Below are 26,104 nucleotides of genomic sequence, written 5' to 3'. Positions count from 1 at the left end.
CCAGATAGAAAAGTTATGCAGATTCTAAACGCAAGGAGACAGTTTATGAAGTCGGAGATAGAGCTTATCTTCGAGTATCTCCACTTTGGGGAACAAAGCGTTTTGGAGTTAAAGGGAAGTTAGCGCCACGATTTGTAGGACCATATCGAGTTTTGGAGCGTGTGGGAGAAGTGGCCTACAAGTTGAAATTGCCCGAAGGATTGTCAGGAGTTCATGATGTGTTCCACGTTTCTCAGTTAAAGAAGTGCCACGCGGAGATGGCTGACATACCTTTGAGAGACACAGTGCCATTGGAAACTATTCGGTTGGATAACGATTTGACCTATGAGGAGAAACCAGTTAAGATCCTCGAGTTTGCCAGCCGAGTTACCCGCAACAAGGTTATCAAGTTTTGGAAGATTCAGTGGAGCCACCACACGGAGGATGAAGCCACCTGGGAACGAGAGGAAGAATTGCTCAAGGACCACCCTCACCTATTTTCTAGCCAACCCGAATCTCGAGGGCGAGATTCATCTTAAGGGGGGTAGGTTTGTAACATCCCAAATTTTTAATTTGGAATGTTATACATTAGATCATCATTGCATATCATATTTTATTTTGCATTTTGGTTGATCTTAGAAATTCTACGCAACTCAATGACCCACGGAGAGAGTTGGGGATTTCGTTATTTTCATATTTGAGTTTTCTCAAATTTTGAGAATAGGATCATTTGATTTTATTTATTTTATCATCAATTATTTCTATTACAAAAATATGAGAGAGGGAATAAAATGACTTTCCCAAAATAAAGAAATATTGAGGATTTAATAATAAAATCAAATAAGTTTTTATTTCGGAGTTTTTTCGGTGTTTTATTTGAATTTAGGAAAAATGTGTGTTTTTCAAAATTGCATTTAGGTCCCAAATAAATGTTCACCTTGTGCGACTTGATTTTAGAAGCCCGTGAAAATTTATTTCGGAATTTTTGGAGTCCGTTCAGTTTTTTTTCTTCTACGCGTAATTATTAAAAAAACGCGCACCGACCTACGGGCCGTGTCCGACCTGGACACCGGCCAGGGCAGGCTTTATAAGCCGGGGCAGCCCACCCGGGCAAACCCTAGCCGCCCCAGCCCCAAGCCACCGCCGCAGCCGCCCCGCCGCCGCCGCACGCTACCCGAGGTTCGCCGCCGCCTCGAAATCCGCGCCGGTTTTTTTTCTTCCGAAAAAACTGTTCGGTTTTTCCGTCGGTTTTTTTAGATTCGGTTTTTTTAAAATAGATCGGTTTTTTCCGGTTTATTTAAATAGTGAGCGTTCGTCCGTTCATTCGTTCTAGCGAACGTTCGTCGTTTTACTTTTTCTCGGATTAAATCCGTGATTTTTCTGATCGCGATTCCTGATCCGATTTTCGTTTTAGTATAACTTTTCGCTCGTTTATCGGAATCAGGCGATTCAAGCGCCTAGAGTTTCGTCTCGAAACTCTCTATCCGTTTAACCAACTTAAACAAGATTTTGCTACTGTAAAATTTGCCATAGATCCAGATTAGTAGAACGAAGTTGTTGTCTTTCGCTGTTTGACTTTTGTTGCTTCGTTCGATTTGGTTCTTTTTGCCAACCGGAGTTCTTAAGTTGAACCTTCTGGTTAGATCTCTTATTTGAGTTTTACCTGTGCATTAGTTGAGAACTTATTGTATGCTTGTTTGTTTGTCTGCGATAGAATACCTGGAGTGCGCCGCCTGTTACTTCGAATCTCTAGGTTTCCCGGATCATCAGCAAGGCAAGTAACACTTTGATCATACCTTTCCTACTACCCAGTTTTATTGCATTAGATCAATCCTCACACATTGCATGATTAGGATCTAATTAAATTGTGGGATGGGAAGTAGATGAGGTAGTACCTATTACCTGTTTATTATCAAACCTTTGGGAGTTACTTCTACGTTTGCTTATTATGCCATGCTATGCTAGTAGACGTGGATTGGGTGAGTGATATCCATGACAGATGTGAGTTTTGATTAATTAATGGTTTATCTAAGGTGGCAACTTAAACACACATCTGGGTGGACTGAGGCACCTGGATATTCTAGGACTTGCCTGTTTTCTTTTGGACCGCCACCCAGGCTCAAAGGGATCATGAGACTATTCATACTAGAAACTTCCATGTGCAGCCACAAGCTATTATGGGCTCTAGCATAGTTGACTAAGTTGTGTGAACTCTTACAGTGGTAGACTAGCAGATGTAGGGGATGTAGGTGGTACGGTCTACCCGATCGTAAGGTGCTAGCGCTTCTGAAAGACTATGTCTCGGTCATCCGTCTTCTCAAACACCATGTAGTGCGAGAAACCAAACGGAGGCGATCGAGTCTTGTGGGGAAAAGTGCGCAAACCTCTGCAGAGTGTAATAAACTAATCATGGTTAGCCGTGTCCCCAGTTATGGACATCTTGAGTATCTAGTACCTGGATTATCATGTGAATCTCAACATGTTACTCTAAATTAATTTTGTTGGGTTATGTTTAATGATGATGCTTAATTGGGATTGAGAATGCTGTCAACCATTCTCAATGTTTAACAACTACCATGATAGTTAAATAAATTTATTCCTTTGAAGTAGGGAAAAATTGGCTTTACGCAAAACTGTAACCATAGAGCTTTCCACCAGCCAAATATGCATATAGTATAGCTGTTTCATTCCATTACTCTCTATGTGTTACATTACCAGCATATTCCATGTGCTGACCCGTTTCGGGCTGCAACGTTAATGTTGCAGACTTTTCAGACAACGATTAAGGAGTTTTTAGGTCGTGGTTCTATACTCAGTGATGCCGTTGGAGTTGATGGACTCGCTTATCTTCCAAGCCTTCCGCTGTTATCGTTATTAGATGGCCTTAAGCCATATTTATTGTAATAAGTTCTCTTTTGAGACACTCGATGTAATAAGTGTGTGATTGCTACTCTGCTATAAATCCTCCGAGTACTGTGTGGTGTCAGCATTACTGATCCAGGGATGACACCGGAGCACAGAGATCAGACTGTTTGAGGTCTGGTCGCTACAATACTCTATGTGCTTCACTTATATGTTTTGAGCTAGGCAATTTTGCTCTAGTGCTTCACTTATATCGTTTTAGAGCACGGCGGTGGCTTTATTTTATAGAAATTTTTTAACACTCTTGCTTCACTTATATTATTTTGAGAGTCTCCCTAAACAGCATGGTAATTTGCTTTGGTTATGAATTTAGTCCTAATATGATAGGCATCCAAGAGGGATATAATAAAAACTTTCATATAAAGTGCATTGAATACTATGAGAAGTTTGATTTTTTATGATTGTTTTGAGATATAAAGATGGTAACATCAGAGTCATGCTAGTGAGTAATTGTGGATTGGTAGAAATACTTGTGTTAAAGTTTGTGATTCCCGTAGCATGTACGTATGGTGAACCGTTATGTGATGAAGTCGGAGCATGATTTATTTATTTATTATCTTCCTTATGAGTGGCGGTCGCGGACGAGCGATGGTCTTTTCCTACCAATCTATCCCCCTAGGAGCATGTGTCTATTACTTTGTTTTGATAACTAATAAATTTTTGCAATAAGTATGTGAGTTCTTTATGACTAATGTTGAGTCCATGGATTATACGCACTCTCACCCTTCCACCATTGCTAGCCTCTCTAGTATCGCGCAACTTTCGCCGGTGCATTAAAACCTACCATCAACTTCCTCAAAACAGCCACCGTACCTACCTATTATGAAATTTCCATAGCCATTTCGAGATTTATTGCCATTCAACTTCCACCGTTCCGTTTATTATGACACGCTTCATCATTGTCATATTGCTTTGCATGATCATGTGTTGGCATCGTATTTGTGGCAAAGCCACCTTTCATATCTTTTATACATGTCACTCTTGAGTCATTGCACATCCCGGTTCACCGTCGGAGGCATTCGTATAGTCATATTTTTGTTCTACAATTGAGTTGTAAGTAAATAAAAGTGTGATGATCATCATTATTAGAGCATTGTCCCATGTGAGGAAAGGATGATGGAGACTATGATTCCCCCACAAGTCGGGATGAGACTCCGGACTTTACAAAAAATAAAAGAGGCCAAAGAAGCCCCAAAAAATAAAAGAGGCCAAAGAAGCCCATCAAAAAATGAGAGAAAAGAGAGAAGGGGCAATGTTACTTTCCTTTTTCCACACTTGTGCTTCAAAGTAGCACCATGATCTTCATGATAGAGAGTTTCCTATGTTGTCACTTTCATATACTAGTGGGAATTTTTCATTATAGAACTTGGCTTGTATATTCCAATGATGGGCTTCCTCAAATTGCCCTAGTCTTCGTGAGCAAGCGAGTTGGATGCACATCCACTTAGTTTCTTTTTGAGCTTTCATACACTTATAGCTCTAGTGCATCTGTTTCATGGCATTCCCTACTCACTCACATTGATATCTATTGATGGGCATATGCATAGCCCGTTGATACGCCTAGTTGATGTGAGACTATCTCCTTCTTTTTGTCTTCTCCACAACCATCATATTCTATTCTACCTATGGTGCTATATCCATGGCTCACGCTCATGTATTGCGTGAAAGTTGAAAAAGTTTGAGAAAATCAAAAGTAAGAAACAATTGATTGGCTTGTCATTGGGGTTGCGCATGATTTAATACTTTATGTGATGAAGTTGAGCATAGCCAGACTATATGATTTTGTTGGGATAACTTTCTTTATCTATGTTATTTTGAGAGGACATGATTGCTTAGTTAGTATGCTTGAAGTATTATTGTTTTTATGTAAATATCAAACTTTTGTTTTGAATCTTATGGATCTAAATATTCATGCCATAGTAAAGAAAATTACACGGATAAATATGTTAGGTACCATTCCACATCAAAAATTCTGTTTTTATCATTTACCTACTCAAGGACGAGCAGGAATTAAGTTTGGGGATGCTTGATACGTCTCCAACGTATCTATAATTTTTTATCATTCCATGCTATTATATTATCTATTTTGGATGTTTTATATGCATTAATATGTTATTTTGTATTATTTTGGGGACTAACTTATTAACCTAGAGCCCAATGCATGTTTCTATTTTTTTTCTTGTTTTTGAGTTTCGCGGAAAAGGAATATCAGACGGATTCCAAACGAAATAAAACTTTGCGATGATTTTTCTTGGACCAGAAGACACCCGAAGGACTTGGAGTCCAAGCCAGAAGAGCCACGAGGCGGCGACAAGGGTGGAGGGCGCGCTGCCTTGTGGCCCCCTCGGGGATCTCCTGGCCTACCTCTTCGTCCTATAAATTCACATATATTCCAAAACCCTCAGAGGGAGCCACGAAAACACTTTTTCACCGCCGCAACCTTCTGTACCTGTGAGATCCCATCTTGGGGCCTTTTCCGGCGACCTGCCGGAGGGGATTCGATGACGGAGGGCTTCTACATCAATCCTACTGCCCTTGTCATGAAGCGTGAGTAGTTTACCTCAGACCTACGGGTCCATAGCTAGTAGCCAGATGGCTTCTTCTCTCTTTTTGATTCTCAATACCATGTTCTCCTCGATGTTCTTGGAGATCTATCCGATGCAATCTTCTTTTGCGGTGTGTTTGTCGAGATCCGATGAATTGTGGATTTATGATCAGATTATCTATGAATATTATTTGCATCTTCTCTGAATTCTTATATGCATGATTTGATATATTTGTATTTCTCTTTGAATTATCGATTTGGTTTGGCCAACTAGATTTGTTTTTCTTGCAATAGGAGAGGTGCTTAGTTTGGGTTCAATCTTGCGGTGTCCTCACCCGGTGATAAAGTAGGGGTAGCGAGGCACGTATTTGTATTGTTGCCATCAAGGATAAAAAGATGGGGTTTTCATCATATTGCTTGAGTTTATCCCTCTACATCATGTCATCTTACTTAAGGCGTTACTCCGTTCTTTATGAACTTAATACTCTAGATACATGCTGGATAGCGGTCGATGTGTGGAGTAATATTAGTAGATGGAGACAGGAGTCGGTCTACTTGACACGGACGTGATGCCTATATGCATAATCATTGCCTGGGATATCATCATAACTTTGTGCTTTTCTATCAATTGCTCGACAGTAATTTGTTCATCCACCTTATTTTTTGCCTTCATGAGAGAGGCATCTAGTGAAACCTATGGCCCCTGGGTCTATTTTCTATCATTTGTTTCCAATCTACTATTTTGTAATCTTTTATTTTCAGATCTATAAACCAAAAAACCCAAAAATATTTAGTTGTCTTTTATTTAGTTTTATCTATCTCTATCAGATCTCACCTTTGCAATTGACCGTGAAGGGATTGACAACCCCTTTATCGCGTTGGGTGCAATTGTTTGATTGTTTGTGCAGGTGCTGTTGGGAAGTTGCATGGAAAACAAAAAAAATCTACGCACACGCAATGATCTATCCATGGAGATGCATAGCAACGAGGGGGAGAGTGTGTCTACGCACCCTCGTAGACCATAAGCGGAAGCGTTTCTCAATGTGGTTGATGTAGTTGAACTTCTTTGTGCTTGATGTCTACTACGCAACCTTCTTCTTGTGGACTTGTGTTGGGCCTCCAAGCGCAGAGTTTTGTAGGACAGTAGCAAATTTCCCTCAAGTGGATGACCTAAGGTTTATCAATCCATGGGAGGCGTAGGATGAAGATGGTCTCTCTCAAACAACCCTGCAACCAAATAAAAAAGATTCTCTTGTGTCCCCAACACACCAAATACAATGGTAAATTATATAGGTGCACTAGTTCGGCGAAGAGATGGTGATACAAGTGTAATATGTATGGTAGATCTAGGTTTTTGTAATCTGAAAATATAAAAACAGCAAGGTAACTAGTAACAAAAGTGAGCAAAAACGGTATTGCAATGCTTGAAAACAAGGCCTAGGGTTCATACTTTCACTAGTGCAAGTTCTCTCAACAATGATAACATAACTAAATCATATGGCAATCCCTCAACATGCGACAAAGAGTCACTCCAAAGTTCCTATCGCGGATACCATAAGACGAAAACATGCATCAACCCCTATGCATAGATTACCCCAATGTCTTCTCGGGAATCGGCGAGTTGAGTGCCAAAACATAGATCAAGTGAATCAATAGAACATCCCATTGTCACCACAGATATCCCATCGCAAGACATACATCGAGTGTTCTCAAATCCAATACTCAATCCAACATAACGAAACCTCAAAGAGTAAGACTCAATTCATCACAAGAAGGTAGAAAGGGAGAAACACCATATGATTCAAGTATAATAACAAAGCCCGTGATCCATCTAGATCGTGCCAAATCAAGAACATGAGAGAGAGAGAGAGAGAGAGAGATCAAACACATAGCTACTGGTATATACCCTTAGCCCCGAGGGTGAACTACTCCCTCCTCGTCATGGAGACCGCCGGGATGATGAAGATGACCTCCGGTGATGGTTTCCCCCTCCGGCAGGGTGCCGGAACGGACTCCCGATTGGTTTTTCATGGATATAGAGGCTTGCGGCGGCGGAACTTCTGATCTAGGATTCTTTTCCGGGGTTTCTATATTTATAAGAATTTTTGGCGTTGGAAACAAGTCAGGGGGTTTCTCGAGGGGCCCACAAGCCCCGAGCTAGCGCCCAGGGGGTAGGGCGTGCCTAGAGGGCTTGTGTCCTCCTCGTCCACTTCCTGGCCCAGCTCCGGTGCTTCGGGGTTCTCTTTTGGTCCATAAAAATCACCATATATTTTCAGCCCATTTCGAGAACTTTTATTTTTGCACAAAAAATGACACCACGGTAATTCTGCTGAAAACAGAGTCAGTCCGGGTCTAATCAAATCATATCAAAACCATATAAAATTGTTGCAAACATGGCATGAATACTTCATAAATTATAGATACGTTGGAGATGTATCAGCATGCAACAAGTTTTATTAAATTTAAACCGAGTATACATCAAGATTTAGGTTTACTCCTGTTTTTCTCAATATACAACAAATTTCTGATACGCCCATTTTGCATCATGTTTCCTACTGTTATTTATAATATTTTTCGTCATTATTTCACTTCATGATGCAATTCTAATGCCTTTTCTCTCTTAATTTGCAAGATCTATATATGAAGAGGGAAATTACCGACAACTGGAATTCTAGACCTAAAAGGAGCTACAATAGAGATAGCTATTCAATAGAGCTCCAAATGACCTGAAATTTCACGGAGATTTTTTATTGAATATATAAAAATACCGGAATGAAGAATCACCAGAGGCGGGGGGCACCTGCTGTCCACAAGGCAACAAGGTGCGCCCTGATGCCTTGTGGGGCCCTCAACAGCCCTCCTTCTGCTATATGAAGCCTTTTGCCTTAGAAATAAAATAAAAGGAAGACTTTCGGAACGAAGCGCCGTCATCCCGAGGCAAAACCTGGGCAGGAGCACTTTTCCTCTCCGGCGAAGCGATTTCGCCGGGGATACTTCCCTTAGGGAGGGGAAAATCAAAGCCATCAACATCACCAACGTTCCTCTCACTGTGGGAGGACCAATCTTCATCAACACCATCTCCTCTCAAACCCTAGTTCATCTCTTGTATTCATTTTTTTCTCAAAACCTTTGATTGGTACATGTGGGCTACTAGTAGTGTTGATTACATCATGTAGTTGATGCTAGTTGGTTTATTTGGTGAAAGATTATATGTTCAGATCCTTAATCATATACAATAATCCTTTGATCTTTAACACGAATATGATTTGTGAGTAGTTCCATTTGTTAATGAGGACATGAGAGGCGTCTTGTTATAAGTAATCATGTGAAATTGGTATTCGTTCAATATTTTGATGGTATCTATGTTGTTCTTCCTCTAGTGGTGTCGTGTGAACATCGACTACATGACACTTCATCATGTTTGGGCCTAGGGGAAGGCATTGAGGAGTAATAAGTAGATGATGAGTTGCGAGAGTGACAGATGCTTACACCCTAGTTTATGCATTATTCTGTAAGAGGTTGATTTGGATCCATATGTTTCATGCTATGGTTAGATTTATCTTAATTCTTATTTCGTAGTTGCGAATGCTTGATCATAAAAGTGTTGCTTGTTAAAGTAAGAACAACACCATAGCAGCAGTCCACCCACATATTAAATTATCAAAGTAGTGAACGCGAATCAACTAAACATGATGAACGTGACTAGACAAGAATTCCCATGTGTCCTCGAGAATGCTTTGTCTAATATAAGAAGTAGTTTTGGCTTGTCCTTTGCTATAAAAAGGATTGAGCCACCTTGCTGCACCTTTATTACTATTCTTACTTGTTATTTATTGCAAATCACCTTGCTATCAAACTATCTGTTACTACTGTTTACAATAGTTGCAGAGAATTCTTTGCTGAAACCCGCTTATCATTTCCTTCTGCTCCTCGTTGAATTCGACAATCTTACTTATCGAAAAGACTACGATTGATCCCCTATATTTATGGGTCATCAGTTTCAGTTTCACAACATTAGTTACTCATGTTTGTCTCAATATACAACAAGTTTCAGTTTCAGTACTGAAGTTAGGAGTATACAAGTTTCAGTTTCAATTTAAAAATTGAATTTTGTTTGAGTATTGTTTCAGTTTTGATTACAATTGAAGTTAGCAAGACTCAAGTGAGGGTGATTTACTCCTGTCAAATTACTCAAATTTACAGGAGTAGATTTAGTCAATGTACTTCACTTTGAACTGTGTGTCAAATTACAAACTCCCTGTAAATTGTTTGATAGTCAAGTTTACACAATTTGTCAAAGTACTCCAATGTAAGTTTAGTCAGTGTACTCCCTGATTGAACAATGTAATTTACTCAGTGCACTCGTGGATTATGTCAATCTACTCCCTGAAACTACTCATTCAGTATAATTCACTGTAAAATTTGGCGCCGTTGTAAATTGCATGTCTATAGAATTTGGTGCTGTTGTAAATTCTACTTCTACCTGATTATTGTAAATTGCACACGTACATGTTGCATGATCATCTGCCTCCTCTTCTTGGTTTTGCTTATCTTCAGGATAATTTTGTTGATCGTCCTCCTCTTGTGGAGGAGTCAAGTTCAGATCCGACATCACCATCCTCCTCTGTGAGATTGTCCCTCGATTGAGCCTGGAGCGTGAGCTAGGCGGACGAGTCCCTGGAGTTGTGGCCTGGAGCTGCAGCTTGTGCAGAGGCAACACACTGGAGCACGGCTTGGAAGGTGTTGGAGCACAGCCTGAGGCGCAGGAGGCCGCTTGAACTCGGCCTGAGACGCTGGAGCGCGGCCTGGAGCTCAGCCTGATGCGCTAGTGGAGGTGACGTCGCACAGGAGGAGCTCGAGCTGGACCACGGCGGAGGCATATGCGGGGAGGCGTCATTGCGGCCTGGAGGGTGTGAACTGGGAAGGTTTTGAATTCTGGAGGGTGGATTTGTAAAATGGAGTAACTATCCGGTACGGAGGAGTATCTTGTTGCATCGAAAATCCTAAACGGTGGATAAGCTCCATAGAGGCCGAATTTTGAAAAATTCAACTCCATACCTTTACGTTTCATGTTAAAAAAAGTACACATATACCTAGAGGCATAATGTACATGTTTGTGAATTTTCATGACAAAATGCGCTTGAAATGAGGGATGCGCAATAAAATAACCCTGTGGCTTTTCAGCACATGCACGGTTCATTGCTTGTCCATGATTTTGTTCTTTTATACAAGTCACAATTCAAGGTATTTCATCTTGAAATTTCACACACATGTACGTTGCATCCTTATATACATGTATATATGTTTTTCAGGATTTTTTGAAACTGAAAATTTAAAATTAATATACCAAGAGGTGATCTTGGTAAGCTATCAACACAAATTTGCAATCAAAGAAAATTTAAAAATACAAGCCTCTATGGAGCTCGGTCTCCAAAAGGACGTACTCGTGAATTTCTCCCCGTCGCTTCGCACCATGGGAACTATCCACTGGTTGGCAATCTCTCAAGGTGCCTTGCTGCTCAAGCTTGAGCGAACAAAGCTTTGCCCCTACAATAGATAGACAGTTAGGCGGGGTTAGTGGCTGTGAGTTAGGACCATATTCTTCGCTTAGCAGCGTTGCATTCCATCCCAAACTTTCCCACCTAAACCGTCAGAATAGTCCAACATTCCAAACAGGAAGCTTACAGCCAGGGCCGGCCCTGAGGGGGGCGGACGGGGCGGCCGCCCCGGGCCCCCGATGGCTCTGTACGTGATGTTTGGCCCACCATATAGTAGATCGATCGATTGATGATTTTAGAAAAGGAAAATGGAATCGTAGCAGATCAATTACTTCAAGGCTTGATGTACGCCGCGGACTTCTTGCCTACTACTCCTGCCCCTCAATTTGGCAACAAATCAACCATGCCAAGGTCTATGGGGCCCCGCCCGCTTCTTCCAATTGTGTTTTCGGCTGCTGGGCGAGATTAGTGATTTTCCTGATTCCAGTCGACCTCATCATCATCTTGAACACAAATCCCCTATTTCATTAGTCTTCTCAGACCGTTCATCTGTTCGAAGAAATTCATCCTCGTATATCTGTCCTCTTCATACTCCTATTTCTTGTGTTGCTTGGGATTAGAAAAGTGAAACTCTGATTTTTTTTTTCGTGACTCGTAAGCAGCGGCAAAATATTGCAATTTCTAATTTTCTAGCCACCTAGGTACCTTGTTCCATGCCTTTCTTAGCATTTGTTCTTAGTTACTTGTATCATATGTTTGGGTGTTAATTAGCAAGATCCGTTGTTAATGTAGAAACATAGCTAGAATCCATAATAGGGCAGAAAGGAAAACATGCATACGAATTGATTGAGTTCCAGAAAGGACATATTGACATTTTTCTAAACATATATAACTACTTCTACCTCTAGGAATTCCAAGGAATTACCTTAAGTTACCATCGAAGAACAACCTTGTAAAAATTATATGATGATATTTTAGTAGCCATGAAAGTGTTACGAACTTGCATAATACGAAATATATAATTGTTGATTGACAAGAGCTACTGTAAATATTTATGATCCCAATTTTCTTGGACAATCAAGGTGATTGGGTAACAGAAATTCTATTGTATAAGTAGTAGGAGTATTTATTTGCACTTGAAATAGGAAACAAATATGGCCTTGGGGCCCCTCTGCATTGTCTTGCCCCGGGCCCCTCAGGACCGGCCCTGCTTACAGCCACAGGAGAGAGGGATTGCAGCACCCGAGCTCCACTGCTCTCTATATTTAACATTTTGAAATTTGTGTTTTTGAAGTTTCAAAAAAATCTGATTTTTTCCCCGGGGATACATATACACATTCCAAATACCTGTGGCAAGTTTTGGTACAAATCTCGCTTTGTTTTGAGCTATAGAAAAAAAACAAAATTCTGACAGTATATAGGAGAAAATGGATCCCATTTATGTCAGAAATTTCTCTTTAAATATTTCTCAAAATACAAAGTATTTCTTTTTCAGCTTTTTACCAGGCCTTAGGAATGTGTGTATGTATCCACGTATTTGATTTAGGATTTTTTTAGCAAGAAAAGTGTGTTTTTAAAAAATTTCAAATACCAAGAGCAATGGAGACCGGGAGCTGCAGCCACTTTTCGACAGCCACAGACGCTGCGGAACTATTTATCTCCGCCGGCTGCCAGAAAAGGCAGAGCTACTAGCTAAGCTAGGTACAAGAACAGAACAAAGACATGGTGCTTTAGCACTAAGAATCCCCGGGTCGCATCATAAAAAATAAAAGGTCACACATTGCAAAAACAGTTTGGGTTTTTCCATTCCAAATTTCGGAGTAGCCACTCATGAATCGCGATCAGTTCAATTTGTTCAGGCACCATCAAGTATCGCCCAAAAAAACAAACAGAAACAAGGAACCACGCGTCTGCGCCCACTCAAGAACGCGGCAGGAGGATATGCTGCATGTGTTCTGTTAGCGTCAAGACCTTGTGTTGCTGTAAGATCAATCCTATGGTGTCTGAGACAAGCACCAAACTGATGGGTTACATCTGTACATCGGCACAGGGGCGTGCCGCAAAAAAATCCTCAAACCCCCAGCGGCTATTTCAAGAAGAGGGTTATACTGTGATCGGCATCTCATACTGTACAGAACCCACCGGCAACGGGAGAAGGGGTCCATATGGCTCCGGCAAAAAGCAAAATGTGGGCAGGATATGAGATCTGCAGCCCTGTCAAACGACGATGGCAGAGGCGAAGGCCCTCTTCCCTATCGCCTTGTAGCCAGGGATAGTCCAGCCTTGCCTCTCGTTGTAAACTTCCACCTGCGAATCCACACAAAAGAAGGAAATGAGTGAGGCTTGAATACGTAGACGAAACAATCAGTGATCCAGAGTAAGCAGTCAGAAACTATACAGTTTCAACAGTTTCTCCATTGGATTCAGACCCGCCAATGAGGTACACATTATCGTCCGCTGTCACTGCACACCCATATCCTCTTGGGACGCTGAACGGGCTGCCTATCCTCCACGAATTGGCACGAGGGTCAAAGATCTCCACAGTGGACATCATTTGGTCTCCATCGTACCCTCCCAGAGCATATCTGAAACATAGATTGATATGTGCACTGTAAGAAAAAATTATACTGCTGAGCATGTAGTTGTATGTTTAAGAGACGTCAAACTTACTAACATCTCATTGCCTGAGTGAATGGAAGAATTCAAAATTATACATTCAATTATATTGCCTAAGGTAATTTGTTGGCATTTTGGGAACTTGATGATCACAGGGTCAAGAGAGAGAGAGAGAGAGAGAGGGAGGGAGAGGGGGGGCTCACAGTGCTTCCCCCAGGACAGTAACAGAGTGGGATCCTCTTTTTGTCTTCATGCTTGCAAGCTGGGTCCAGAAACCTTCCCTTGGATCATACCTTTCTGCTGATCTGTGGGTATTAAAATCTTTCATTTATTAACAGGTTTAAATGGTATAATCATGAAAAAAATGTAGAGAATGCTGAGGAATCATTACTGTAAGTATGAGCCGTCGCTGAAATCATAACCACCAACAACATAAAGGATGCCATTTAATTCGGCTGCAGCAGGAGCAAATCGCTGGAACAAACATAGCAGTGGAAAAAATAACTGTTAGTTCTAACATCGACATAGCGGGAAAATGCATAATGGAGTGGATTAATGTAGCACCCAAAAAGTGACGTGGAAATATCAAACATCTATCGTTACTTCTACAGACCATATGTTGGCATCAATATCTCTCCAGAAAAAAAACAATATGATCTATGCTAGTGCTAAAAGGATAGACTAGAGTAGATGCATAGAAACCTGTAATGCCAAAACAGATGTCTGGCTTCTTTCCTATTGATCATATGCAAGTAAACCATAATACAATAATGCCAGGAACTCCATCCTTTAAAAGATGAAAAATCCACCAGATTTAAGTGATTAAGAACATCAAATATGCAGTTTTGAAGTTTTAAAACAGCCTCCTCCCTTCATAGCATTTCTTTTGTCTGCTCTAGCTTATAGAATCTAACCCTGACCACATATCACAAATGAGAATACACCAATAATTCAAATTGCATATTAGGTTTAGAACATCCCACTGAATATAAGTGTTAGAGGGAGCATGAGACCATACACATTGCTGCATAGACGGGCTGTATATCCAACTCCCAAGTACTGGATCAAACATCTCAACTTCTGAAAAAGATCTCGACTTATCGCCCCCACCAATAGCAAATATTTTACCATTCAATGTGGCTCCAGCAAGACTTCCTTTCTTCTGTTTCAAGCATGGGCATGCCATCCACTCATTGCTCACCCTGTTGTAGCATTCCACTGATAAAAGCAATGCAGATAGTCAAACACCTTGAACTTCTACAGAGATCTTTATTTGTCACGCTGAACAATGTTTACCTGTGTTATACCATGAATCGCCATCGCCTCCACCAAAAACAAAGAGATGATCATTCAATGCAGCAACAGCAGCATATGAACGGGCTGAGCTCATTGGCCTCAGTGGCACTAGTCTGTCTGCTGTAGGGTAAAAGGAATCGAGGGATGGCAACCAGGTGATTCCATTATGGCCACCTATTAGGAAAATTGATGGCCCTTCCAGAATATTGCGTGGTTCACCAAGAAGTGCTGCTGAATACTCCAACTGTAATTTTCCATATTGGTACTGCAGTTCCTGAATTTTTCTTTCCATGTCCTTTACAGTTGCCCTCAATACAAGTATTTCTGCATCTGACTCAATCTGGAATGCACGAGCACAATCAAAACAGAGGGAATGCATACCGAACATGCATGGGTAACATAATTAACTCAACATAACGTAAAGAGAATAAATATGGTTTCGTATTTCCAATAAACATTTGAACATGATTTAAAATCACATAGTTACGGACATGCCAATAAGAACTTAAGACAATGAGGAAAGCAGCTTCGTCTATTTATACTTTCTTCTCCAGCAGATAATGATTTGCACCCAAAAGTTCAAAGTAAACAAGGTAATACCTGTTTTTTCCCAATTGCTTGAGTCTTTTTGGATAATTCATTGATGATCTGAAGCAGCTGCATACAGTACCAGAAATAGCATTATATAAGTGTGTGCATACGGAATATTACAAACCATAATTTTGAAAATCTGGAGCATAATGTGAAAATAACTAAGGGCAACAGGTAATCAAGAAAACACAATAGCATAGGGCACCTCATCATTTCCACAACGTTGCTCAAAGGATGTGCTATCCTTCATAGGTTCATCACCGCCCAAGGTGGCGTTTGATGGATCTTTGGCAAAAGTAGCACCTAGTGGTGATTCTTGAAGTCTGGTTCCACCTGAAGTAGAATCAACAGCAACCTCTGAGGATTGGGCCTTCTCCTGCCGTAAAAGAGACAGTTCTTGCAACTTCTGCAAAACATCCATTGGGTCATGCTGTTGACCATGCACTGGATTGATATGTGGATGGCCATCATTCACAGACTTTGTTCCTTTCTCAGTCACACCATCACCCAAATCATCCCACTCAGAAGACTCTTCATCAAAGTTGCTCTTTGATGTTCTACTTGCGCTGGCATGGTCAGCATTTCTATCAAGTGAATATGCTGAACCAGCAAACTGTTCACCATCCGTTGAACCAGACTCGGTCGACACTGCGCCACGAACAAGCTGTGCTCCTGTTGGAGATGGCAGAGGTCCAGAAAGACTGCATCTGTTTGGAGCAGCGTCAACGAGAGCAGGAGGTACAGAAAGATTCCGCTCGTTTGGAACAGCACCAACAGGAGCAGGTACAAACAAAGAAACTAAGTCTCTTGTTTGTGCATGGTCTAGCTCAAAGTGGAAGTGGCGAAACTTGTGATAATTGCTACTAATCACGCCTTTGTATATGTTCTCTGGAAGTGGTAGGCACTGAGTTTTGATAGAGACCCGAACCTTCAGAACAAAAATCAAGTCACTCACACATCACAATCAGTTTACAAAATACATACAAACTGAAGTGCCAGATACATTGAACACTAGTTGTTATATGCTGATACCTGTGCTGGATATTGTGTCTTTGTTCTACCATCATGACTCCAAGCAAATTGGTCAATGGTAAGCTGGCCAGGAGTGGCAGCTTCGAAAATGCCATGCAGTTTTCTGTCACTGTAATTGAACAGAAACAGAGGCAGTCCAGGTTTAATATTCTTCACATAGGAGAAATGGCATGCAGGCAAACCTATCAAACACAAGGTAGAAAGACCATTAGAAGTTAACGAGCAGTTCAACAAAGTAATGACGAGGAACAGGCTAATGTTCCGAAAATTAACCAAGATATGATGTCAGCAACATATATTCACTGTAACGAAATTGCAAATGGTACGAATTAAAAGAAATGTACTAACCAAATAGCTGTTTAGAGAGGCATTCATTCATTGTTTTGTTGGTGCAGCCGAAAATAACTCCTGCTAGCGCATCTTCCCCAAGATTACGTGCAGGAAAAGATTGGTCACCATACCACCGAGTATTGCTTCGATCTTGTTTTGGTGCTGCGACATTGTAGGTCTCTGCCTTCCGTCCAGTACCCATTCTTTGAAAAATTATCAAAAATGCACAAAACAGAAAACAACAACCATTAGTAAACATAAGGGTGTACTGCAGCAACAAAATTATATATAGATAAATTATCACACCGATCAGCACAAATTACTATAGTAAGCACAAATCTGAAACTAGTGATCAAAAGAGTACTGACATAACCAACATCATAATATATCTGACAGCAAGATCGTACCAAAAAATAAAATAAAATCAAAAGTGGCTCCTTAAAAACATCATGACGTCCGTAAACCCGAGCTTGTCAAGTACCTCCAAACCAGATCAATGGGAATGTAGAAGACTGTAGTTGTGTTTCTGTCAAAAGATTTATGGTTCTATTTCTGACGCCAAACACCCACTGTTTGATAAAATTTCAAGGGCACCATACAAACACTGCCTGCAGCAACCAAGAAATTCCACAAGATGTGCAATCGGAGCAACACCTAAAACAGCACCAGAAAATAGATTCACTGCACGAGCTCCACGGCAAAAAAATTACAGCGAGCTACCTCGCAGTCGGCAATGCAACTGGAAGGGACACACAACAGTAGGACACCACACCTACATGCCATTTCCACCTCAAAACTCGAGGATGTCAGTCACGAAAGGCTCGCTACAGGAAATCCTCCAATTCAGAACTGCAAAATTAGAACAAGTTATGCTACTAGCTCGAGTTGCTTCACAACATCCGCAGCAACAAAATAGCAACCCCGGAATGGACGTGTTTCGACAGGATTCTGCTCCCCTACTTCCGTGAATTATTTTTTCCAATGAAACCCAACAGGTAAAAATCGTCCCCATAAACCCTGACTTCGCAGATCCCACACGGTTACTAGGCGCCAACAACATCAGAAATGGCAGCGACCAGTGTCGCAGCACGGGGAAAACGCTGGAATGCCAAAAATATCCAAAGGCGTGCCCACGGCCACCCACCAGTTGCTTAGAAAACACCAGAAAATTCCACCGTTCCCCCGTGGAAAAATCAAACCGAATCGCCGCGCTCACGCGGCCGCGCACCTGAACCATCGAGCACGCCTACCCTCAACCTGCTCCACTCGAAGCTCACATTCCGCGACCCCCAACTTCCGTACACCCGCAGCCGGCCCTAAGAACACCGAGCGGCCATGGCCGCATTGGCCGCCACCCGCTCCAAATCGACCCGCGACAACCGCACGCAGACCCCCAAGCGGGCCGCTCGCACCGCGAACAAAAGCAGTGGTACTAAAACCCCACCAAAACCCGCGCCGAAACGGGGAAATCCAGCACGAATCGCGCCCAAATCAGGGGACGGAGTCGGCAGGGAGGGAGGGATCGCTCACCTCGCTGTGGCGCTGCGAACCGGCGGTCGCCGCTGGAGTCGTCGTCGCCGCCGCCGCCGCCGCCTCGTCTGATCGCCTCGGGCGACGGCGAGAGAACTAGGGAACGAGCTTTTGCGGGTGCGTGTTGCGCACCTGCGCTGCGCCTCTCCTGCGGGGCAAAGCAAAGCGAGGCCGCTTTCTGTGGGGCCGGACGACGTGGGCTGACCGGTGGGGCCGGCCCGCGCCCCTAGATTTCCGAGGACCCACCAACGCGAGAGCACGTCTGTGTCGAGCCTGTGTGTGACCCGTGAACAGGAGTGGCACCATAAAGGTATTCACCCTTTTTCAAAGTTGAAAAAGTATTCACTTTTTTTTATAAATGAAAAGGTATTCACTCTTGATCATAGTGAAAGAGAATGAGAATTTCCTTTTTCTGAAAAATAGATCGAATCAATTTGGACTTGTCGGTGATCATCGGTAAGTCCATGTGTGTGTGCCTACTGCCTTAAGGACCAGCATCCTGAAGTTGCAGTCGTCATTATTGAGCATCTGAAATGTTGACATCGGATCTTGTCATTGTGAACGCACGACAAAAACCCTAACTTCACCGTCCCATAAAGACGACAGAATCTACGAAGGAGTTCCATTGACTTAGTCCAGGCGAACAATCGCAACAAAGATCAAAGTTTGAAAGACCAACTTAAAGAAAAAGCAATGTCATCTGTTTAAATGACACCTTCAGAAAGACTAAAAAAACTCAATCAACTGCTAATCGGAGCAAGACATGTAGAATGCCCTCTCCGCCCGAGCGGCGGAGATTTATTGATTTGTAATAGATGTAATCAATTGTATGTTCGTCATGTGCCTTCGTGCAAACTCATCTAGGGTTCCCTGTCTCTCGCTGACGCTGGTCCACCTCGTCTCCTATGGTACTTGGACCATGGAGGCACGGTGCATCCTGGCCCTTGCCGGCGGAAAGGCTTTGTTTTTAGATGCTTTTTCTGAATTTTGTTAGTGTTTGTGCCATGTTCAAAAAGACGAGGCGGCGGCGGCTTCTTGAAAATGAAATAAGGTCCTTCCCGCCTAGCCCCCGTCCCGGTAATGTTTCAGGCGTCGTCAGAAGGCGTGTGAAGGTTTATCTCCTATGGATCTCGTGGGATCCGGTCATTGTTTGTGTTCGGTGGATCCGACTGGATCCGATCTTCGTTCGTCTACGTCTACAACAATGTTTTACCCGACTCCGACGAGGGAGGGGAGATGATGGCGGCTTCGGCTCGCTCCATTGCTTATAGTTGTCGCTAGGTGATGTATGGATCTAGATATAATTTTTACTTATAATGTTTTTTATACTATCTTGACAGTTGATAATAAATCGAAAGTTTTGTCGACAAGAAAGAGTACCGGAGCGGCAGCCGACAGGGGCAGGCAGAACAAAGACGAACTCAACCGTCTCTTACATGGGAGGCAAGGAAGAAGGAGAAAAAGAAGACACACGAGTAAAAAACGAAAACTAAGGCCCCATTTGGTAGTAAAGTATTTTCTAAGTATTCCAAGAATACTATAGTTTTTTATGTTATCATAGTTTTATTCGCAATGAGCTGTTTGGTTGTCATAATAAACTGTAATTTTAATACTGCAGTATTGTCAAAACCGTGGTATTTCCTCTGCATATAAAAAAGAACCCTGGACCTCTTTTTTTTAACAGAGTGAGCGGAAAAACGACGTTTGTATCTTCCTCGCTCCCTAGGTGTCGCCCCTGCCTGTTGTTCAGATCTTCTCCATGGGCAATCATGGATAAACTAAGAGACGACGATGAAGAGAAAAAACGGTGTCCATTGTACTGCCGCTTGCGCTCCTCCGTATCTGCTCCTATGCCCCATGCCCCCAAGCAGCTGGTTGCCCCGCTGGCCAACTCACGCCATGGTCGCGGTACTGGCTGCTCTGCGAACCCCCAACGCACTATTGTCCGAGCTTGAATGTGCCCTGCGCATTCCTAGTTGTGTGTTACTGCTGGTCAAAACTATGTTGTATGCGTGCTGTTTTGCCACTGGCCGTGCAGCCGCCGCCATGCCGCGACCTTGCTAGCTGCTGGTCATCCAGCACGCACTGCTCGTGACCGCCGCCAACATGAATGGCACCACGATGTGCCCCATGCGCTCCACCCTGACGAGCTCGCTGGAGCCCATGCCGCCATGCGTACGTGTCGTCGAACGACTATAGCTAGCTAAGTTACGTTGATGCATACAAGCACTAACCAAACATGTCACAGTATTCTTAATACTTCAAAATACTTTGTTCTGTCAAAACTGTGGTATCTTGTGCCTACATGCTAAAATATTGTAGTTTTGCAATACTACGGTTTTTGCAATACTTTGCTACCAAACATAGCCTAAGCTGCAGCCTGCAAGCCGAGCTATTGGTGCAACTAGACGTCAGCTCAGCTAGATTAATTAACACACTGGACGATCTGTTCAGTTTGCACGGAAATTGAAAAATGTGCAGGTGGTCGGTCTCTGACATACTCCCGGTTCACGGCGAGGATAATCATAACAATCTCACTGCAGTACCGGCAAGGAAGAAGAGGAAACACAGAAGAAAACAATTAAGTAAGCACGGGCCGACACGTAGCCAGATTAGATTGATGCTACTGTACTGGGTTACAGTGCGCACGCAGCTGGCGATAGAAAATGGTGACGAGAACGGACGGGCCGTGCTTCGATAGGAGACAGGCATTCGCAAAGATGACGGGCCAGAAACGGCAGGCGCGTCTACCCGCCCCTGCATTGGTGGTGGTGGCATGACGCGTCGCTTTCGCGTCTGCTGACTTTTTCCCGCACCGGGCACGGGCGTGTCGATCGGGCCGGCGCTCGCTACCCGGAAAGCGGGCCACGCGTGCGCGAGCGCGTTCGAGTCTTTTGGCTTGGCAAGGCGAAGGGACTGCAGAGCAGGAGCAGAGTGGCATCACGCGAGTTGTGCGAGAGTGATGCTACTACGGATCCAACGAGCACGAGCGAGAGGATTCTCATTTCTCCACCCAAGGGCCTCGGAATATCGTTCTTTCATAACGAGTCACGTTGACTTTTGTGTTTACTGTTTAGTGAAATGAATTCCCTCGTGTGTTTTTGTGTGTGCAACCATCACGACTTCTCTTGGGTTGCTTATTGACTCACACTAAGAGAATGGTTAATAGTATAGTCAGCTGATGGCTACATGAAGCTGTCATGTACTCACTTCGTTCCTAAATATAAGTCTTTGTAAAGATTTCACTATGGACTAGATACGGAGCAAAATGAATGAATCTACACTCTAAAATGTATCTATATACATATGTATGTGGTTCATAGTGCAATCTCTATAAAGACTTATATTTAGAACGAAGAGAGTAGAATATAGTCACCTACTACACTTACTCATATAGTAAGGCGGGCTATAAAGTTGGCTATAAGATTAGTATTATTTTTTTCTTCTAAGCTCTATCTTTCTTTTTCTTTGCATTTAATGCATTTGCCCACAAGTTAGCATATATCTGGCTCTTGCATAAGAGCTCACTCTTCTCATTTTCGAATATGGTTAATAATATAGCCAACAGTTGGCTACAAGAAATTGCCATGTTATCTATGGTCAACCTAATAGCCGGTTTGTACAATAGTAAGATTTAAATATGTAGTACTTTGTTAATAGTTGACCCATCATACATTTTCACAAAGTGACTTGGGTCTCGTGATATAGTCGGCTCTTATTCTACAACCCGCTTCCATTCTCTTTCCTCTTCTCTCCCCTCCAACTAAGCAAAGATATATCATTTTAGTCTTTATAGCCCGCTTATGTCACCCTACTGTACTTGCTCTTCTCATGTCTCTCTCCTCCACGTAGGCAAAAATGTCACGTAAACAGGCTATAAGCCCAGTATTATACTTGCTCTAAGGTGACCATGTTAAAGACCCACGTTTGGTGCGCACGCACGCACGCACCCTATTTGTATGCATTTTTACATTATATAAAATGGTTTTCACATTTTTCCTTTTTCTTTTGTCTAGACAGCCAATTGCCCCATTTGTTCTCTGGGACAATGTTCGGAACGAGTTTCACATAATAACAGTCTTCATACAATTCTGCTGCCAAAAAAGATCACTGCAATGCAGTAGTGAGGCTCGGGGTCAAATGGGAGGGGGGTCATTGGCTAGGCGGGGTCAAACACAATCACTATGGGCTGGGTTTTAGTGGACAAATAGGTCTAATACCAAAGATGTATACACATGTTCTCCTATGAGTTGGGGGCCACCGCCCATGTTGGCCCTATGAAGCTCTGCCACTATGCAATGGATTGGCCCTCCTCCTTAAGCATTGTAGGGATTACTTCCATGTTGTGGGTAGAATTGATGATCAACGGGTTACATCTCTCAAAGGGCTAGAAGGAGACCCTCGATTATTATCATTTAGTTGTGCTCGTCTTTTGTATTCATGTATGCGTGGATTGTTTGAGTGATTAAACTTTACAATATGAGGTCTGTTTTGAACCTTCAGTTCATACATCTCATCAAAATCGAACCTTAACCTCAATCTTATAATCTCTTGAAATCGATACCCTATACTCATATATCCTGGTTAAGCCTAACCCTGTACCTCTTTGGCGTGCTAGGAAAAGATCGATCCCGATAGGGATTATAGACTATTCTCACTGACATCTGTGCCCCACATGTCATATTTATCTTCAATCCACCACCAGCCGGCCTCGTCCGCCACGCCAACAAACCGTTGAGTAATGACCCACAAGTATAGGGGATCTATCGTAGTCCTTTCAATAAGTAAGAGTGTCGAACCCAACGAGGAGCAGAAGGAAATGATAAGCGGTTTCCAACAAGGTATTCTCTGCAAGTACTGAAATAAATGATAACAGATAGTTTTGTGATAGGATAATTTGTAACGAGCAACAAGTAACAAAAGTAAATAAAGTGCAGCAAGGTGGCCCAATCCTTTTTGTAGCAAAGGACAAGCCTGGACAAACTCTTATATAGAGAAAAGCGCTCCCGAGGACACATGGGAATATCATCAAGCTAGTTTTCATCACGTTCGTATGATTCACGTTCGGTACTTTGATAATTTGGTATGTGGGTGGACCGGTGCTTGGGTACCGTCCTTACTTGGACAAGCATCCCCCTTATGATTAACCTCTATTGCAAGCATCTGCAACTACAACATAAGTATTAAGGTAAACCTAACCATAGCATGAAACATATGGATCCAAATCAGCCCCTTATGAAGCAACGCATAAACTAGGGTTTAAGCTTCTGTCACTCTAGCAACCCATCATCTACTTATTACTTCGCAATGCCTTCCTCTAGGCCCAAATAATGGTGAAGTGTCATGTAGTCAACGTTCACATAACACTACTAGAGGAGAGACAACATACATCTCATCAAAATATCGAACGAATACCAAATTCACATGACTACTAATAGCAAGACTTCTCCCATGTCCTCAGGAACAAACGTAACTACTCACAAAGCATATTCATGTTCATAATCAGAGGGGTATTAATATGCATATAGGATCTGAACATATGAACTTCCACCAAATAAACCAACTAGCATCAACTACAAGGAGTAATTAACACTACTAGCAACCTACTAGCACCAATCCCGGACTTGAAGACAAGAATTGGATACAAGAGATGAACTAGGGTTTTGAGAGGAGATGGTGCTGATGAAGATGTTGATGGACATTGCCCTCTCCCGATGAGAGGAGCGTTGGTGATGACGATGGCGATGATTTCCCCCTCCCGGAGGGAAGTTTCCCCAGCATAACAGCTCCGCCAGAGTCCTAGATTGGTTCCGCCAAGGTTCTGCCTCGTGGCGGCGGAGTTTCGTCCGAGAAGATGGCTTCTTATTTTTTTCCCATCGAAAGACTTCATATAGCAGAAGATGGCCACCAGAGGGCCAGGGGGCCCATGAGGTAGGGGGGCGCGTCCAGGGGGTAGGGCGCGCCCCCCACCCTCGTGGGCAGGGTGTGCCCCTCTGGTGAACTTCTTCCGCTGAGTATTTTTTATATATTCTGAAAACGTCTTCCGTGAAGTTTCAGGACTTTTGGAGCTGTGCAGAATAGGTCTCTAATATTTGCTCCTTTTCCAGCCCAGAATCCCAGCTGCCGGCATTCTCCCTCTTTATATAAACCTTGTAAAATAAGAGAGAATAGGCATAAGTATTGTGACATAATGTGTAATAACAACCCATAATGCAATAAATATCGATATAAAAGCATGATGCAAAATGGATGTATCAACTCCCCCAAGCTTAGACCTCGCTTGTCCTCAAGCGAAAGCCGAAATCGAAAAATATGTCCACATGTTTAGAGATAGAGGTATCGATAAAAATAAAATACGGGCATGAGGGCATCATGATCATTCTTAGAACAACAACTTATATAATTCTTGTCATATGATTTCTTATGCTAGAGTAATAATTCAATCACAATTTCAAGTATGAATCGTAAACTTCATTGAAAACTAACAAACTATAATCTCAGTCGTTGGAGAAATTGCAATTTATCATAACATAGGAAAGAGTCAATGTATAAGAGTTTTTCAGCAAGTCCACATACCCAACTATCATATAGTCTTTCACAATTGTTGACACTCACGGAATACTTATGGGTATGGAATTTTAATCGGACACGGAGAAAGATAGGAGCTTATAGTTTTGCCTCCCAGCGTTTTACCTCAAGGGTAATGTCAACAATAATAGTTCATGAAAACTCACATCCAATTAGCCATATATACCAGGATCTTTCCAACATACTGTGCTTGCCAAAGGATAAAATGTAAAAAGGAAGGGTGAATATCACCATGACTCTTATGCAATGTAGGAGATAAAAGTAAAAGATAGGTCCTTCGCAGAGGGAAGCAGAGGTTGTCATGCGCTTTTATAGTTGGATGCACAAAATCTTAATGCGAAAAAATGTCACTTTATATTGCCACTTGTGATATGGAACTTTATTATGCAGTCTGTCGCTTTTATTTCTTCCATATCACACGATCGTATAAAGCTTATTTCTCCCACACTAATAAGTCATACATATTTAGAGAGCAATTTTTATTGCTTGCACCGATGCCAACTTACTTGGAGGATCTTACTCAATCCATAGGTAGGTATGGTGGACTCTCATGGCAAGACTGGTTTAAGGGTATTTGGAAGCACAAGTAGTATCTCTACTTCGTGCGATGAATTTGGCTAGCATGAGGGGGAAAGGAAAGATCAACCATGTTGGATGATCCATGACAATATAATTTATCTCAGATGTAAGAAAATATAACCCATTACGTTGTCTTCCTTGTCCAACGTCAACTCTTTAGCATGTCATATTTTAATGAGTGCTCACAATCATAAAAGATGCCCAAGATAGTATATTTATATGTGAAGACCTCTCTTTCTTATTACTTCCTATTAATTGCAACGATGACCAAAACTATGCTTGTCAACTCCCAAACTTTTATTCATCATACTTTTTCTATGTGAGCTCATTACTCTCCATAAGATTCACATGATCTCTTTGTTTCTTTTTATTTTTTTCTCTTTTCTCTTATTCCCTTAGGATCATGGCAAAATAATCAAGCCCTTAACTCGGCACTAATCTTTATTATATAGCTCACGGACTCGATTACATAGAGGAATTATAAAGCAAAACTCAAAACTAGATCATGCCATAAACTTTTATTCTACTAGATCAAGATATTACCAAAAGGATCGAACTAAGAAAAACGGTAAAGATAAAAGTGATGGTGATACGATAC

The 26,104-nt window shown here is 42.2% G+C and overlaps 1 protein-coding gene across 2 annotated transcripts; it reads right to left on the bottom strand.

Moving 5' to 3' along the window:
* Window positions 1-12,724: 12,724 nt before the first annotated feature.
* On the bottom strand, window positions 12,725-18,473 carry LOC119267140. Of its 2 annotated transcripts, XM_037548469.1 has the most exons (11): window positions 18,340-18,473; window positions 16,828-17,012; window positions 16,480-16,661; window positions 15,653-16,375; window positions 15,457-15,513; window positions 14,857-15,196; window positions 14,579-14,778; window positions 13,952-14,034; window positions 13,764-13,865; window positions 13,343-13,529; window positions 12,725-13,251 (listed from the first exon to the last, which is right to left on the bottom strand). In XM_037548469.1, exons 2-11 carry the CDS (start codon window positions 17,009-17,011, stop codon window positions 13,162-13,164), a joined length of 2,148 nt encoding a protein of 715 aa, XP_037404366.1. In that variant the 5' UTR covers window position 17,012; window positions 18,340-18,473; the 3' UTR covers window positions 12,725-13,161. The 2 variants fall into 2 exon arrangements, with proteins under 2 accessions (XP_037404366.1, XP_037404365.1); XM_037548468.1 differs by lacking the exon at window positions 18,340-18,473 and having other exon boundaries at window positions 16,828-17,989.
* Between the last annotated feature and the right edge of the window lie 7,631 nt (window positions 18,474-26,104).

Source organism: Triticum dicoccoides, chromosome 3A (assembly GCF_002162155.2).
Source record: "Triticum dicoccoides isolate Atlit2015 ecotype Zavitan chromosome 3A, WEW_v2.0, whole genome shotgun sequence".
Lineage (NCBI taxonomy): Eukaryota > Viridiplantae > Streptophyta > Magnoliopsida > Poales > Poaceae > Triticum > Triticum dicoccoides.
The sequence above is the reverse complement of the archived record's forward strand: the minus strand, read 5'-3'. Positions and strand labels throughout refer to the sequence as shown.

Coding starts and splice junctions, on each gene's coding strand:
- LOC119267140 (XM_037548468.1), bottom strand. CDS start 17,068: ATGTTTACTAATGGTTGTTGTTTTCTGTTTTGTGCATTTTTGATAATT. Junction 15,514..15,652: donor AACGTTGTGGAAATGATGAG/GTGCCCTATGCT, acceptor TACTGTATGCAG/CTGCTTCAGATCATCAATGA. Junction 14,035..14,578: donor GCCCGTCTATGCAGCAATGT/GTATGGTCTCAT, acceptor TGTTTGTTCCAG/CGATTTGCTCCTGCTGCAGC.